We start from the raw sequence: 16,907 nt of genomic DNA, 5'->3' as shown, positions 1-16,907 counted from the left end.
GCCACAAATCCCTTGAATAGCATTATGTTTTTTTAAATTTTCCTTTGTTATACCAGGCTTCGCAGAAGCTAAGAGAATTACAGAATTTAATATAATATCAAAGACCATAGGTCTTTGCTAGGTGCCATATGCTAGGGCATACGGTGGTGAGATGCACCGTGGTATGTCCTGGCAGGGAGCTATACAGGAGGTGTGGGAGTGGAGAACACACAATGAAAGGTTGCACGAAGGAGCCGAGATGTGCGATGTGCTCCAGAAAGGAAGGTGCAAATGTTCGGCACGTTACGAGCTCGCTGGCCCGCCCGATGGTCAGGGTGGAGACTAGGGACTAAGAGGATAAAGGTCCTGCAGATTAACCTGAATAGATGCAGGCTAGAGCAGGATCTTTTAGCTAAATATGTGTGCGAAAACAGGGTGGACATAGTGATCGTATCCGAGCCGTAAAAACAATTACCGTATTGGTACAATGATAAGATCCGGGATGCATTGCTATGGGTCACTCTTTTTAATGGACGACAAGCGTCTACTGAGACGCTGATCAGCAAGAGAGGAGTGGTTGGCATCAGCGTCGAGGACATTATGTGTATTAGTGGATATTGTTCTCCTTATGTGAACAGGCAGGAGTTCGACGGTTACATCTTGACATTGTCATCTTGACTACGTCGGACAATTTACGACCGATGCCCGGCATATAAAAGGGATAGACAACAATGTAGCCAATACTCTATCCCGGATCGAAACCATCGGGAAATCAGTTGATCATCAAACGCTAGCCGCAGCGCAACAAAACGATACCGAGATAATTAAGTCTGGCTCTAGCGCGTTGCAATTAATAAAGGTGCAATTTCCCGATCAGGATGTCGGATTATATTTTCATCTCTCGACCGAAGACCATTCGTACCGGCACAGCTACGACACACCGTATTTCGGTTGCTGCATGGACTTTCCCATCCAAGGATGCGCGCCACGCAAAAACTGGTGACGACGCGTTTTGTCTAGCCGTCCGTAAACAAAGATTGTCGAATGTGGACGCGGCAATGCATACCGTGTCAGCACAATAAAGTCACCAAGCACGTATACTCACCAGTTGGAACGTTCAAATCGTTAGAAGGCCGGTTCGAACATATACACTTAGACATTATCGCGATGCAATGCTCGCAAGGCTATCGATATTGTCTAACGTGCATCGAACGTTTTTCGCGTTGGTCTAAAGCCGTTCCCATTGCCGATATGGAAGCGCCAACCGTTGCCTCGGCCCTCCTTTCGACCTGGATTTCTCGTTTCGGCATTCCCTTGAAAATAATGACCGATCGCCAGTTCGATTCGCGTCTATTTGAAGAGTTATGCCGGTTGCTCTGCGTCACTCACTTACGCACGTCGGCCTATCATCCCGCGTCTAATGGGATGGTAGAACACTTACATAGACAACTTAACACTAAATCTACCGACGCGGTCTTTTAGACCGCTTCCAGAACTTCTACTCAAATTTAACCATATTTAAACGTTATCAAATCGCTTCAAATTTCGTGACTTTTCCTAAAACATGCATACAATATATTTTTCGGTATTTATTTTTAGTTTGCTTTTTTCTTTTCCAAGAAAAATTTGTATTTTGTCTTGCCTACCGTGGGCGGTCAATTTGACAGCTCGATGGAATATTCTATTTATTCTCAAAATAAATACAATCAGTGCAAAGAAAAGGATATATCAAGGTCAGATGACAAACAAAATTAGTAATAACAAATGATAACAACTGTTACACACGTAACCTTGTCATAAACCATAATTCATCCCTGAATCAAGAGGGCCACTCAGTCCCATATAATGACCCTAAGGAACCGCCATAAAATTTAGCATTTTTGTAGTCAATTGTTACAAACATTTTAAAAGACGAAAAGTTTTTAGGGTTATTGCTCATTCCGGTAAAACACGGAAAATGTGGGGTTTTCCCATGTTCAACAGTCAATTCCACCCTCGAACAACCATTGATGGAAAATGGCCAGTACCCATCAATATTTTCATATAAATATCGCCGTCAGAGACTATATTTTTACTTGGTATCTTTCTTTCGACCAGAATACGTGTCGGTTTCTTAGTGAATCAGTCGACATCTAAACTTGTTATCTCTATAACTCAGACGGAAAGTATCTCGGAGTGTTTTGTGTAAAGTGGTTATAAAAGAAATAGTAAAGCATATAAAATTTGACAATAATTTTGTATTCCGTACATAGTGTTATTCTGTGATAAATATTTACCCTAAAAATGTCAAGACTGCAAAAAAAAGTTATTAAAAATAACGGGCATAGCAGAAGACTGTTCAGTATGCGATGAACAAGAAACTCCAGCAACTGAAAACAGCATGGAAATACATGAAAAGCTATTTACAACCGAATCATAGTTAGACCGCAATAATGAAGACGAGAATATTATCAATGAGCTTTCACGTCCAGGGCAAAAAAGAAAGAAATTATCATTCACAGCAGAACGTAAGATTGGAGTAAAGAAACAACGTATCGAAACTGGGCTCGATGGAATAGTTTGGAAAGAACTAGATGCAAGTTCCAAACCTGGCAGAACACCAGCTCATAATATTTTTAGGGGTGTGTCAAGTCCGACAGGATATGCTAAACATATAGTGAAAGGATATAGTGAAAGGACAAGTAAAGACAGCATTTTATCTTATCATTGATCACCGTATAAGGGATCATATAATAAAATGTACGAAAGAAAAAGCATTTAGAGTATTAGGGACTAAGTGGGAGCTAGATACAACAAAACGATCGGATACGTCAATCGTATCCACGCTCTCGTTATTAGGCATGGGCCTAAAAACTGTCCCAAAAAATGTTTTAAATATCCAACTTCGAGCTGCAAGTGGAATTTTCTTACGTATCCTTGTTAAATATGCATCGTCGGAACAACACTTAATACTTCGACATGTAAATCATTTTTCATTCTATTTCTCTATATGATTTTAAATATTACACCAAGGCATACTATCTATCTTTTTTCACGGTGTATTCAGTGTTTATCTGTGCTCCTTCGAGCATAAGAAGCAGCCACATGGTCTAGTTCATCTACGATGCAAGTGTTGGATGTTATTTTATCATTTACCATACACTATAAACCAAAATTAAGACAATCAGCTCAACATGGAATATGTGCCATATTAAATGGTAGCACAAATTTGAATAAAGAAATTATTCAAATAAATTGGACAATTTTTGATGAACTTTAATATTATGATGTTAATTATAGGAGTTGATATCATGAAAGGTGAAAGCCCACCGCAATATCATCCAGCTACTCCATACATTGCAAAATTCTGTATTGGTCAACTTGACTCCGAGTACGATGGTACTACAAATGTTCTTCATGTCCTTACACTACTAAAAGACATTTTCCATCATTTATCAAAGATTCATGTGAAGGTATTTGTCAACATTTGTCAAGGAAATACATATATGTCGGAGATGAAAGAACACCGGAGCCTTCGGAATTTTGGATAATCCCGCAACATTGTAACCTAGAGTCTACTATAGCTGTAATTAAACAATTGTAGTTATTCAATCCGATTGTAATTGTTCACGAGTTGTGATAATGAGCTTGGGTTCGAGGCGACAGCTAGTTGCCGAACGTAGCCGCGGTCACGGGATGAACGCTTTGCCTAACAAAGGTACGGAGTAATTCTATAGCTCTCCTTAAAGGAAATATTCGTGGCGACACGCGACAGTAAACATTCCAACGGTTTCTGTCAATTGTAGTTATTCAATCCGATTGTAATTGTTCACGAGTTGTGATAATGAGCTTGGGCTCGAGGCGACAGCTAGTTGCCGAACGTAGCCGCGGTCACGGGATGAACGCTTTGCCTAACAAAGGTACGGAGTAATTCTATAGCTCTCCATAAAGAAATATTCGTGGCGACACGCGACAGTAAATATTCCAACGGTTTCTGTCCCGTGGCTCGCCACACGCAGGCCCTATTCTTCGAGTAAGATGATTGCCAGATGTCGATGCGTCTCCGCAGTACATGTTCGGCTAGCCCGAGGGCCCGTTATAAATCTTAAGGTTTAGTTAACTAAAGTCCTTCAAACAGACAAACAGTCTTTGTCTCAACTACGGGAAGATAGGGGAGACATATTTCTCAACGAGCGCGGTCTCCCACTAGCAACTTTCCCTCAAGGGCGGCTGGGATCTTTTTCTAACCACCGATATGGAGATTGACCAATTAGCAGCAACGTCAATTTCCCTTACTTTCTGAACGAAGGCTTTTCTCGACGAATCCGATGATCTCGTATCCTTAGACACACCCCATTATAGTTTTCCTCTGTGGCATCATCGGGACGGGAAAGGCATTCTCGCTCGCGATCTCATTGATGAAAGGAGTAACTCTTTACGACCAATGAATATTACGCGTCCGACTTAGATTTTGTGAGTACGTTCATCTATCATCCCGTCGACCGCGGATTCGTTATTGAACCTAGGATCATTGTCGTTAGTTTCTCGAGTTCCTAACTACCACAGTTACTTGTCCGGTTCTATAATAATCGTATTTGCACTAGTCAATGTCTTCTCTATTGCATAACGACAACGTGTAACCCAAACGAAGATTCGTTTCATGCCCCTAACCCTAATTCTAGTGTAAACCCGACATATATATTTCTTTTTTATCTGCAGCCATAACCCAGAATATTGAGTGTACTATTATAATACTTTCCTGAGGATTGTAAACTCATAAAATATTAATTCATACAAATGTTACAGATTTATATTCTATGTAAAGAAAGGATACAGGGATGCGCTATATCATAACTGAATACATGCATTTTCTATGGCACATTTTGGAAACTTATTAATACAAAATTTAAATTTTATTAATGAGAATTATATGACACATTTGGAAGCTTTAGTTTTCCTAGTGTCATATTTATGTCATGATATAGATATAGATCATAGAGGATCAAATAATGCATTTCAAACTAAACGCTCTACGATTCTAGCTAGTCTTTGTAGTTCTGAAGGTTCTGTAATGGAGGTAAATTACCTTTAAGAACAAAACTGTTATAACAAAAATGTTGAAAATGATAACGGGAGTTCGCGCTCGCCATCTATATGCAGATACGCTAGTTACAAAAAATAGGTACCTTGACGACAGGTGGATTTGCTACAGCAGCAAGGAGAGAGAGGAAAGGCGACCTGTCGAACGCGGAGTCCCGCAGGGCTCGGTGCTGTGATCGATACTATGGAACATTGTGTACGACGAGGTACTGCGATGCCCGCTGCCCCCAGGCGCGGCCATGGTGTGCTACGCGGGCGACACCCTGGTCCTGGTCGGGTGTCGTGGCTAGCACGAGACACTGCGCATCGGCGAAATCGCAACGGCCTGGGCTTGAGGGTCTCCCCTGCGAAGTCAGAGGCCATCTGGTTCTACGACAAGAAGCAGCGAGGGACCCCACCGCCCGGCCTATGCATAAACATGGCAGGCGAAACCGTCCAGGTGAGATCGCAAATGAAATACCTGCGTCTCGTCATCGACAGCCAGTGGACGTTCGAGCCACGCTTCGACTGCCTGATTCCGAAAGTGTCGGTGGTCGCTAATGGCTAATGCAGCCTGGTACCGAACATCGGCGGGGCGGGAGACGCGGTGCGCCGACTTTACGAGGGCGTTATTCTGTCCCGAGTGATGTACGGGGCCCCGGTATGGGCGAACGACCTGATGGCGAGCCGCCGCAGCATCCTGCTCCTGAGGAGACTCCACAGGGTAACCGCCATCAGAATCATTAGGGGATACCGGACGGTGTCTCACGCGTCGGCGACCGCCCTAGCCCCCCCCCCCCCGTGGGAGCTCCGGGCGCTAGCGCTCAAAAAGAGATACACCCATCGGAGAGTATGGCATCCGGGAGAAGATCCGACCGAGCAGGCGGCTCCGAATGGCATTGGAATCGCTGAGGAGGACACGTGGGACCGGCGGCGATCCCGGCTGATCAACGAGGGAGGTGAACATCGGGGCGCGGAGGCGGTCCTCCCAAACTAGGAGGCATGGAGAAGCCGCCACGGCCTCCCGCTCACATTCAGAATGACCCAGATGCTCACCGGACACGGCGTGTTCGGCGAGTTCCTGAAGAGAATTGGACGGGAGACGACAGACATCTGCCACCACTGCGGAGAGGACAGGGACACGGCGCAGCACACCCTGGAGCTCTGCCTGGCGTGGGAGCTGCCCCGACACTCCCTGCGGCATGCCACAGGAGGAACACTGACCCCCCCAGCAATTATAGAGGCGATGTTGAGAGAGCCACAGGAATACGAGGCCGTCCGCCACTTCTACGAGCGAGTTATGCTCGCGAAGGAGCGAGCAGAAAGGGAGAGGAAGAAAAACTCTCACCCCTGCAGGATAAGACGATGGAGAAGGATGGCAGTAAGGCGACCTAGAGCCGCCCCAACGCTGTCCCAACGGACCACGCCTGAAGGAGTGCAGCGCTAGGGGCAAGGACCCCCCTAACGCCAGCTCAATATACGGAAGATACTAGGACTGGCTCGAACAAGAGGACGCGAGAAGAGGGCGCAACAAAAGTTAATTCATTGAGGTTCCTGGAGCACCCCCGTCGCACGCGTAGGATGGTCATCGTGGAGTTTTAGTCGGTAGGAATCCGCTACTACGCGTCCTGCGGCTGCGGAGTGTCCATGAGGATTTCTCCACGTACAAAAAAAAATGTTACAATAAATAGTAACTGGAAGATAATTCTAGATACAATCGATAGATTTAATCGATAGGTTTAAGATGTTCTTTTGTTCTTATCCCTAGTGCATGTAAGAAAGTGCAATAAAGGATTTTCGGCTCAGAAAGGCGTGATAGATTTATCCAAAGAATAAAATAATAGCTATTGTGGTTCTACCTCTGAATACAGAAATAAGAACAAAAAATTGAACATAAATGTGATATCAACATAACTTATCATTCTCTCATTTAACAGAGACATCATTTTGCACAGACCATGTGCATTTTAAATAAAGAAGGGTGCAATATATTTGAAAACGTTAATAGTGATTATTTCTCAATATGTGTTGAGATAAATGTTGGTATGATCATTAGTTTCTACATGCAGAGTTGGTACGTCTACTTACGACTCTCTTTTATTTTTCCCGTTCGCCATGTGTTAATTATCTGAGTATTCGGTGTGTTGTAATGGCTGTACATGGTGGTGAAATGCAGAGTATACAAAACTAATCTGTGCGAATCAATTAAATATCGAACCCCAAAACCTATTTAATAACAATATGCTTATGACATGTTGTGATCTTAATGATCATACTAAGCAGTGGAAAGTTTCTAAAAAAACTGCAGTAAGTAGAAGTCTAAGTCTAGATAAATTTCGAAGACAATAATATATTTAAGAGCTTATGTGCTTTTTTCTTTGACTTTGCGTTAGGAACAAATTTATAATGAATTTTTTTTCACAAGGAGATTTAGAAAAAAGTATAGGTAGTATCCCCATAGAAATGATGAATAGAGAACGAGCATCTATACTAGGCCTACAAGTTTAATTCATTACAAATATAGTCCTTCCATTTTTTATGTAAATATATTTTAAAAGAAACTGTCTTTGTACAACATATGTATATACTTTTATTTTGAATGCACATTCAAAGTAAAAAAAATCGGATTTGAGATATATTTCTCATAAGGAGTATAATTAAAAGGAAGAATAGTATTTTTGTAAAAGATAAGATTTTCTTAATTGAAAAAGACTGATGTTTTGTGAAGACAGTAGAATATAGATTATAGATTATAAACCTTTCTTTTTATACAGTTAATTTTAGTTTTCCATATGATTTATTTAATTATTTTGTCTCTTAGTAATCTTTCTATATTATTTCCAATGGTACAACCACTTGTTGACGTGCTGAAGGAAAATCGAGCTTTATGGAAAGTGTCTAAAAAGCATATTCCAAAAATATATGAAAGCAGGAACAAAAGGTATTGGTATCCTATTGGATCCTACTTTTGAGGAAGAAATATTACAACCTTATGCATAAAGTAATACAGGTTTCTCAAGAAATTCTACTATCAAATTGCAATTAAATGAAACAACAAATAATAGTAGGTATACAATAAAATAAATACACAATATTTTTATCATGAATATAAAAGTATTTAAAATATATAAATTATAAGATGTTTTAAATTCAAAAGCAATATATAAGGTCTATTAATCACTAGATATACAGAAAACAAACAAAATTTATTTATTACAAGAACGCAGGCGTTATAAAACTGTTTATTATACATTTGATGTACACTGAAATGTTATATTTATTATAGAGTATGTATATGTATGTCGGAGATGAAAGAACAACGGATCCTTTGGAATTTTGGACAATCCCGCAACATTGTAATCTAGAGTCTACTATAGCTGTAATTAAACAATTGTAGTTATTCAATCCGGTTGTAATTGTTCGCGAGTTGTGATAATGAGCTTGGGCTCGAGGCGACAGCCAGTCGCCGAACGTAGCCGCGGTCACGGGATGAACGCTTTGTCTAACAAAGGTATGGAGTAATTCTATAGTTCTCCTTAAAAGAAATATTTCTGGCGGCACGCGATAGTAAACATTCCAACGGTTTCTGTCCCGTGGCTCGCCATACGCAGACCCTACTCTTCGAGCAAGATGATTGCCAGATGTCGATGCGTCTCCGGAGTACATGTTCAGCTAGCCTGAGGGCCCGTCATAAACCTTAGAATTTAGTTAACTAAAGTCCTTCAAACAAACTGTCTTCGTCCCAGCTACGGGAAGATACAAGAGACCTATTTTTCAACGAACGGCGTCTCCCACTAGCAACTTTCCCTCGAGGGCGGCTAGGATCTTTTTCTAACCACCGATATGGAGATTGACCAATTAGCAGCAACGCCAAATTCCCTCGCCTTCTGAACGAAGGCTATCCTCGACGAATCCGATGATCTCGTGTCCTTAGACACACTCCATCATAGTTTTCCTCTGCAGCATCATCGCGACGGAGAGTCATTCTCTCGTGAGGTCGTATTAGTGAGTTACTTAGAATCTGTACGCTCGGTGTATATTCCACGTTTTCGCAAAGAGTCCGACTTAGATTCTTGTGAGCACGTATATCTATCATCCCGTTGACCGCGGATTCGTTATTGAACCTAAGACCAACATCACTAGTATCGCGAGTGTCCAACCGCCGCGGTTGATTGTCGAGTCGGTAGCATCCATACTCTCGTATTAACAGACCGTACGTTCGTTATAACGTACCTCCGTTATAACACGACGATGGCCGATTCCAATAAAGATTCATCGAACGCCCACAACCTTATTCCTGACCCTTCTCCGACATCAGAAGTGGGATCAGTGTCGATTATAACACTACAAGTGTTACGACCATCGTACGCGAGTTAATTCAGACGCTAGTGCAGAAATCGAATATGGAACCTAACAATTTTCGCCACCGTGTTTGAACCCTGAAACTGCGAGCTCCGATTCCGCTGCGTGATGCGCAGCTGTCAATTTGATTATGGAGGAAAATCCTTACGAAGCAGTGCCCTGAATATAATCTCAATGATAAGGGGCGAATCGACTTTTACGTAGCGGGAGCATCAACTGGTGGATCAAGTCATCCGGGTGAGTCGTTTCCATTTTACCCCGATTTTGGAGCCGAGTGTTCACTAATTAAAGAATCCGTAGTCTTGAGATTTTCTGACAAAAGAACGATTGATATAGTAGTAATGCGAGGAACGAGAAATATTGGAACATCTCAACTCTTGTCCGTTGTCGGTGTTAGTGGTTTTACATTAGAAATAAATTCGTCATGCTCTCGCGTATGGTCATTTTAAAATGTGATACCGCGATTGATCGTGAAATTTTAAGTCAAGGTTTTGATGTAATATTACACAAAATAGCCTCGCTATGTGTAAGACAAATAATTAATGCCTGTAATAATACCGCTGAAAACGAGATCGATGTTAATGAAGTTGGCAATGATGTACGTGGTAGCGATAAAGGTTGATTAATCTTTCTTTTCGAAAATTCAAAGATTCATTCGTTACGGGTTTCCTACGTGCTCGCGTAATTGCAGGCCGGTTGGAGATGCAATTGATTGGTCCTAACATCACCGTACAAAGAAGTCCTTATACATTTCGCGAGGAAGAGCGCAGAATAGTACGTGAGAGAATAAGCGAATCAATTAGAGCCTAGTAATTTATCGCTCGCGAACACCATGTTACTCGTGAAGACGAACGATGGTTCAGATAGATGATTTGTAGATTTTCGAAAACTAAATAAAAATACGGTCGCGGATCGGTGCCCTTTGCCCCTTATTGCTGGTAAAATCGCGAGATTGCTAAAACGAGATATTTTATTGTTCTGGACATGGCCGGCGGGTTTCACCAAACCCTATTCATCCTAATTCTAGTAAGTACACAGCATTGGTTACCCTCGATGGACAATTTGGGCAATAAGTTGTTGTTTTCTTCAAATTCTTTTGTGCCTTTGTTCGGTCCAGTCGACGTCTTTTGTTCGCATGGCATGGTTGCGTGCACGTCTGGTGTTTCTTCAGGAATCATTTTTCGAACAGCGATATTGTGCTGACTCCGTTGAAAGCGGGAATTCTTGCGTTTTTATAAAATCTTAATAATTTTGCAACTAATACTTGTCTAAATATCCTAATTTCTTCCTTGCTGCAATTTTTACCGTCAAGGCGTTTACCACGGAAATCCCCAGAGGTAGTCGCATGCCAGGTTTTCTGTGCCATTTGATCCTTTTTCTAATTGTGGTGACATGGGGGGCCATTTGGTCGGAGTGATCTGTACCACGCTTTTCTTCATTGTATTCAGCGGCGGCTGGTGATTTTAATGTTGCGAGCAAACGAAACAAGAGATCATTCTTAAGGTTCCTTTGAAAATACGTATGGCATACGTGCGTATGCCATTCGTACGTTGTTGTTTATTTTGTTGACGTTCTAATTATTGCCGACTCCATAGATCGAGCTCGAGAAGGATTGTACACCGTATTAAATACCCTTGTAAACGCCGAGTTTTCTTCTAAATGCCCTTTCCTAAACATATCGGTACTCTATTTGGGACATGTAATTCATAACGCCGCCTCCTTACAAACTCTTCCTTGATCTTCCTCCAACTCAACGTGTTGAAGGCGTTTTTCACGTCAAGGGCGACCATTACACACAACAGGCCCTTCCTCCTACACTCTTCCACCACCGCGATCTTCCTCCTACACTCTTCCACCACCGCGACCTTCCTGTCCAAGGCCTCGATGGTTCCTCTTTTCCTCCTGCACCCATACTGGTTCTTCTGGAAGGGATCCTTTCCATGAGCATCTTAATCGTGTGCTCCCAGACTTTGCTCAACGCCGGCAGTATACTAATCGGCTTATACGCCGAAGATGTCGTCATATTGCGGCCGGGTTTAGGTATCAACACAACCTTGGTCTCCTTCCACACTGCCGGTATTCTTCCTCTCCTATTAATGCCATTGAGCACGTCCAGGAGCACCTCCGGTCTTCTCGCTGCTAACACTCTTATCAACAACTAGAGGGTCAACTTCCGCCAGAACACGTCTTACACGTCAAACGAGACACACATGGTAACGAGTAACTTTAAACTCACAACTACAAGGTAAGCTCGTTCTTTGCATTGTCTTCACCATCCGCTATATCAATGGAGAACACAGAAAAAATTACCTCCTTGCATCGGAGACGAGGCTTTCAAATCGGCCGATTTACCACTCTATCGAAACGACTCGATGAATACGAACAATCTAGCCACCGTCAAGTCTGCATGCGCCACTGGCACTTGATTTTCGACTATCCGAAAATAACTAAAGAGACACCAGAAGCCATAGATGATTTTCTCGAGACGGTCAAGGTAAACCTCCAAGCTTTAGAGAAACTCGGTGAACCAGTCACACCAAAAGTCGTTCTTATCAAACTATTTACATCGAAGCTACCCTCAGCCATCATTCGCAAATGGCAACGCACATTACCTGACAAGAAAATGCCGTCATATACGCACTTGGCAGACCTTCTTAAAACTCGGACGAACGGCGATAGGACAAGCTCGGACCTCGCCCGTTTTTGGGAAATCGACGAAGGACCGCGCACTCCACACATTTCGGAAGCGGAACGACAGTGCGAGGAACACTTCCGAAATCACGTTCAACACACCAAAGAAGGGCGATACATTGTCGCTCTCCCATTCAACGAAACAACTCCTTCGCTTGGATCATCTAAAGCAATGGCGATGAAGCGACTCACATCCCTCTGCGGGGACGTACTTCATACGGGACCGAAACTACAAGACAACTTATTTTTCATTCTTCTAAGATTTCGTTCTCATCAATACGTCATTACAGGCGATGTCGAAAAGATGTATCAACAATTTCTTGTGCGTCCAGAGGATCGGAAATTCCAACAAATTTTGTGGCGCAACTCTGATGGAGAAGTTGACACCTATCAACTTAACACAGTGACATTCGGGCTGTCAGCAGCCCCTTATCTAGCCATTCGGTGCCTCAAACAACTGGCAGACGACGAGGGACATCGGTACCCACGAGCAGCGATGGTCTTACAGCGAGACTTCTACGTCGACGATGTTCTCACGGGAATTGATACAAAGGTCGAGGCACGATCATTGAGAACGGAGCTCAGAGAATTGCTTAACTAGCCGGCTTAAACATTCGAAAATGGGCATCGAACGACGGGGAACTGCTACGAGGACTTTCCGAGCAGGACATAAACGATAAGCTGCTACTGGGCGAATCGCAAATCTTCAAAACTCTGGGTGTTGTTTGGAATTCCTTTGACGACTCGATCCTATATTCCGTCAAAATCAATCCTACTGCCTCTCGAATGACGAAAAGAACAATCAGCTCCGAAATCGCCAAGATTACTCAAGACCCTCTTGGATTACTGGCACCAGTGATCGTTCGAGCTAAGATGCTGCTCCAACGACTTTGGACATTAAAAATTGGTTGGGACGAATCTCTTCCGGCTGACGTACATACAGAATGGAGCAAATACTATGCACAGCTTCCATTGCTAAATAACGTAAAGTTTCCACGTAAAACTATAATCAAGACTACAGCGGAAATTGAGTTACACGGGTTCTGTGACGCCAGCGAAAGGGCGTATGGGGCATGTGTTTACCTTCGCACCATCACTCCGGATGGTCATGTCTGGACACGACTCCTCACTGTAAAGTCGAAGGTGGTTCCGCTCAAATCACAAACCATTCCAAGGCTGGAACTGAGTCGAGCACCTCTTCTCACATCACTGGCCACTACAGTCCTTCAAACCTTACCACGCAACATTTCTCGGACTGATTATTGGACTGATACTACCATCGTTCTTCACTGGATTAATACATCACCCCATACGCTGAAAATCTTTGTCGCTAATCGTGTGACAGAAATTCAACAGAAGACTCACACCTCAGATTGGCGTCGCATTCCCACCACCGATAACCCTGCAGATCTCATATCTCGAGGCCAATCACCCGAAGACTTCCTGCGACCAACCATTTGGCAACATGGACCGGAATGGCTTCAACAATCCGAAGAATACTGGCCGACGTGGAACCCAGTACCATTAATCGAAACACCGGAGCAGAAGAAGTTAACCTATCTGTCCGTGACTCCGGCTGACCATAGTATACTGGAGAGATTTTCTTCTTGGCCCAAGCTGATAAGAATTACAGCACGTTGCCTCCGATGGAGACAAAAACAGGATCGAGGGAGACTTCTAACAACGCATGATTTAACCAATGCGCATAACAAACTGATCAAATTATTACAAGTCTGTTATTTTTCCGATGAAATCGGTACACTCCGAACAGATAGAAATTCTGCAGCGAAGGGGAAGCTACAACGACTCGATCCATTACTGGACAAGGACGGGATGTTGCGAGTCGGAAGCCGACTCATTCACTCACCAATGCCTTTCAATTAGAAACATCCAGCATTCTACCCAAATCCTCAATTACAGCGCTCATAATCGAGCATGAAAACCTCCTAAATCTACACTCCGGAACTCAAGCTACCTTATATGACCTAAGATCTCATTGGCCTATCGACGGCCGTAGTCCGGTGAATCTCGTTTCTCTTTTCGAAACAATGCATCTGCGTTTGCATTTGTTCGTCCTTCCTTATATTGAATATCAAACTCAGTCTGATAATTTCAGTTTCCATTTCCAAATTCTCGACATGGGATCCTTAACGGAATTCATCCATACCAGTGATTTATGGTCAGTTACTATAGTAAATTTCCTACCATGCAGTTGTGGTTTGAAATGCATCGCGCAGTAGACGATTGCCAGACATTCCTTTTCTACGCTAGAATAGTTTTATTCTGCGGGGTTTAGTAGTCTAGAGGCATACGCGATTAGCAAATCATTTCCAATCGGCTCCAGACTCGATACTCCGCCTATTGCGTATCCCGATGCGTCGGACGTGAGGTTGAAGGGTTTGGAAAAATCCGGATATTGTAGAATAGGTTTTGTCATTAATGCTGTTTTAAAATTGTTGAATGCATTTTCTCGATTTATGTCGTCCAGATAAATGAATAGTTCTACTCCTTGCAATCCTGATAGCACTGAGTTCATCAAGGGTTGAAACATTGTTGGGGCGTTTTTTAATCCAAGGGACATTCTTTTGAATTGAAAGTGCCCGTACGGTGTTGAAAATGCCGTAAGGCAGGTTTTTTAATGATATTTATTTCTGATCCGGAGTCTAATAGCAAATTAGTTTTAGTTTTCAAGTCTGCGGAGACTATTCTTGCGGTTGGAGTGCTCGGGGTTTCGTTTATCTTTATCGTAGCAATTCGTAGAGGTCTTCTTCCGAAACAGAATCCGATTCTTGCGCATCCTTGGTTGTTTTTCCGTGCTTTGGAGGGGACCACAGACGACGAACCGGCAACGTCCCTGGATATGAGTTACTTCAAAATTTTAGTTCCATTAATGGGGGATGAAATTGCCTGTCCGGTCTGTGAAAAAAGGGAAATACACCTACTTTTTATGACGCTGCAAGATCTGGACTGGCATCTTAATGAACACCATGTAGAGACCCCAATTCAATGGGGCTGTATCAAATGTGATAAAAGTTTCCCTAAGCTCCATGGTGCACAGTCTCATATTCCTAAATGTAGGGACCGCACGGAACATCGCGAGGGTCAATTCAAATGTGACTCTTGCCCCAGGAGCTTCGGGTTCCAAAGAGGTCCTTCGGCCCATAAACGACACGCGCACCCTGTCGTGAGAAATATAAAAAGAAGTGGAACGGACCCCCCTGTTAATGAGGCAAGTGGTAGAGTGTGGAAAGCAGATGAGGTTGCCCTCCTGAAGGAACTGGATGTAATTTATAGAAATCACAAATACCCTAATGTTGAAATGAGCAAAATTTTGACAACTAAAACAGCGGAACAAATTAGAAATAAGAGAAAAACGCTAAAGATTGCTAATGTCGAAGGGGACCTTCCAGAGAAAGCCTCACTGAGAGAGGGCGGGTGCGATCTCGTTGAACCGTCCATGGCGTCTACACGCCAAGAAATAAGCGTTAATAGCGAAGAAACGGTTCACGAGTGGAGGCAATGCCTCGCCAAAGAAATCGAAAGACAAGCCGAGGTGCCCCCTGTGTTAAGGGAGGCTTATACTCGGCTGAGAGAGATTTGGGACAAGGAGAGAGACAATAGGTCGGAATTGATTAAGCAAGTCGATGGATACATTTATACAATTTTATATGGAGCTCTTAACAATAAGAGTAGTAAAAAGAGCAAGCCCTTAGAGAAACAAAAGGGGAAGAACCATAGACAGGATGGTGGAAAAGGGACTAATAAAAATAGAAGAAAAAGGTACTCCTACGCACGTTGCCAGGAGATCTTTTATGAGTGCCCCAGAAAGTTGGCTGATGCCATAATCAGTGATGATCTGGCTTACCTGGAATTAATCAGAAAGCCACCAGATGCGGTGGATGTAAAACAGTTATATGAAGCTCTGTGGGGAAAAACTGGGCCCACAAATTTGGAACTGCCTTCAGAACTGCAGAGAGCTTCAGAACTGTCCTTGAACAACTATTTTATGCCCGTTACCATAGAAGATATTGAGGGAAAAATTAAAAGAATGAGGAGCAAGACAGCGGCAGGGCCAGACGGATCGTTAAAAGAAAAGTTGTTAATGCCTGGCCTACCTATAATTTTGGCTAAATTATTTAATATATTATAGTATAGTTCCTATTTTCCGACCGTATGGAAGGAAGATAGGACAACTTTAATACCTAAAGCCAATAAAGATGGAAATATGGTCTAGAACTGGCGACCAATTACGATCGGCCCAAGTTTGGGCCGAATTTTCTCATCAATCCTCGATAGACGGCTAAGACGGGGTGTAGACCAGAGCTCGAAACAAAAAGGATATACATCCGAGAGTAGATGTAAGACAAATATTGAATTGCTTAACGCGGCTCTGAATTATAGCAAAAGAAATCGAGGGGGAGTGTACACAATAGTGGATATTTCTAAAGCCTTCGATACTATACCCCATTCTGCAATAAAACCGTGTCTGGCTAGAAAAGCCGTTCCAACTCCCATAATGGAATTAATAAGCGAAATGTACAATGGATGTAAGATGACTACAAAAATTAATAATACTATAGGGGTCGAGGTAGAAATTCGCAGAGGAGTTAAGCGGGGCGATCCGTTGTCGCCACTGCTTTTTAATCTATGTCTTGAGCAGCTGCTTGAAACAATCGAGAATAATACCGGTGGCATCAATATCAATGAAGCAAACAAAGTCTCGGTACTGGCCTTCGCAGATGATATCGTCTTGCTCGAGGAAGATGAAAGGGAGGCACAAAGCCAGATGGACGAGCTTCACAGATACCTAGAGAGGC

General features: G+C 42.9%; 1 protein-coding gene across 1 annotated transcript; it reads left to right on the top strand.

Moving 5' to 3' along the window:
- Positions 1-12,876: 12,876 nt before the first annotated feature.
- Positions 12,877-13,974, top strand: LOC117162465 (uncharacterized). The gene has a single exon (XM_033344340.1). It carries the CDS (start codon positions 12,877-12,879, stop codon positions 13,972-13,974), a length of 1,098 nt encoding a protein of 365 aa, XP_033200231.1.
- Positions 13,975-16,907: the final 2,933 nt, after the last annotated feature.

Source organism: Bombus vancouverensis, chromosome 13, assembly GCF_051014615.1.
Source record: "Bombus vancouverensis nearcticus chromosome 13, iyBomVanc1_principal, whole genome shotgun sequence".
Lineage (NCBI taxonomy): Eukaryota > Metazoa > Arthropoda > Insecta > Hymenoptera > Apidae > Bombus > Bombus vancouverensis.
Note: the sequence above shows the minus strand (reverse complement) of the source record. Positions and strands in the feature narration are given on the sequence as shown.

Coding starts and splice junctions, on each gene's coding strand:
- LOC117162465 (XM_033344340.1), top strand. CDS start 12,877: ATGACGAAAAGAACAATCAGCTCCGAAATCGCCAAGATTACTCAAGAC.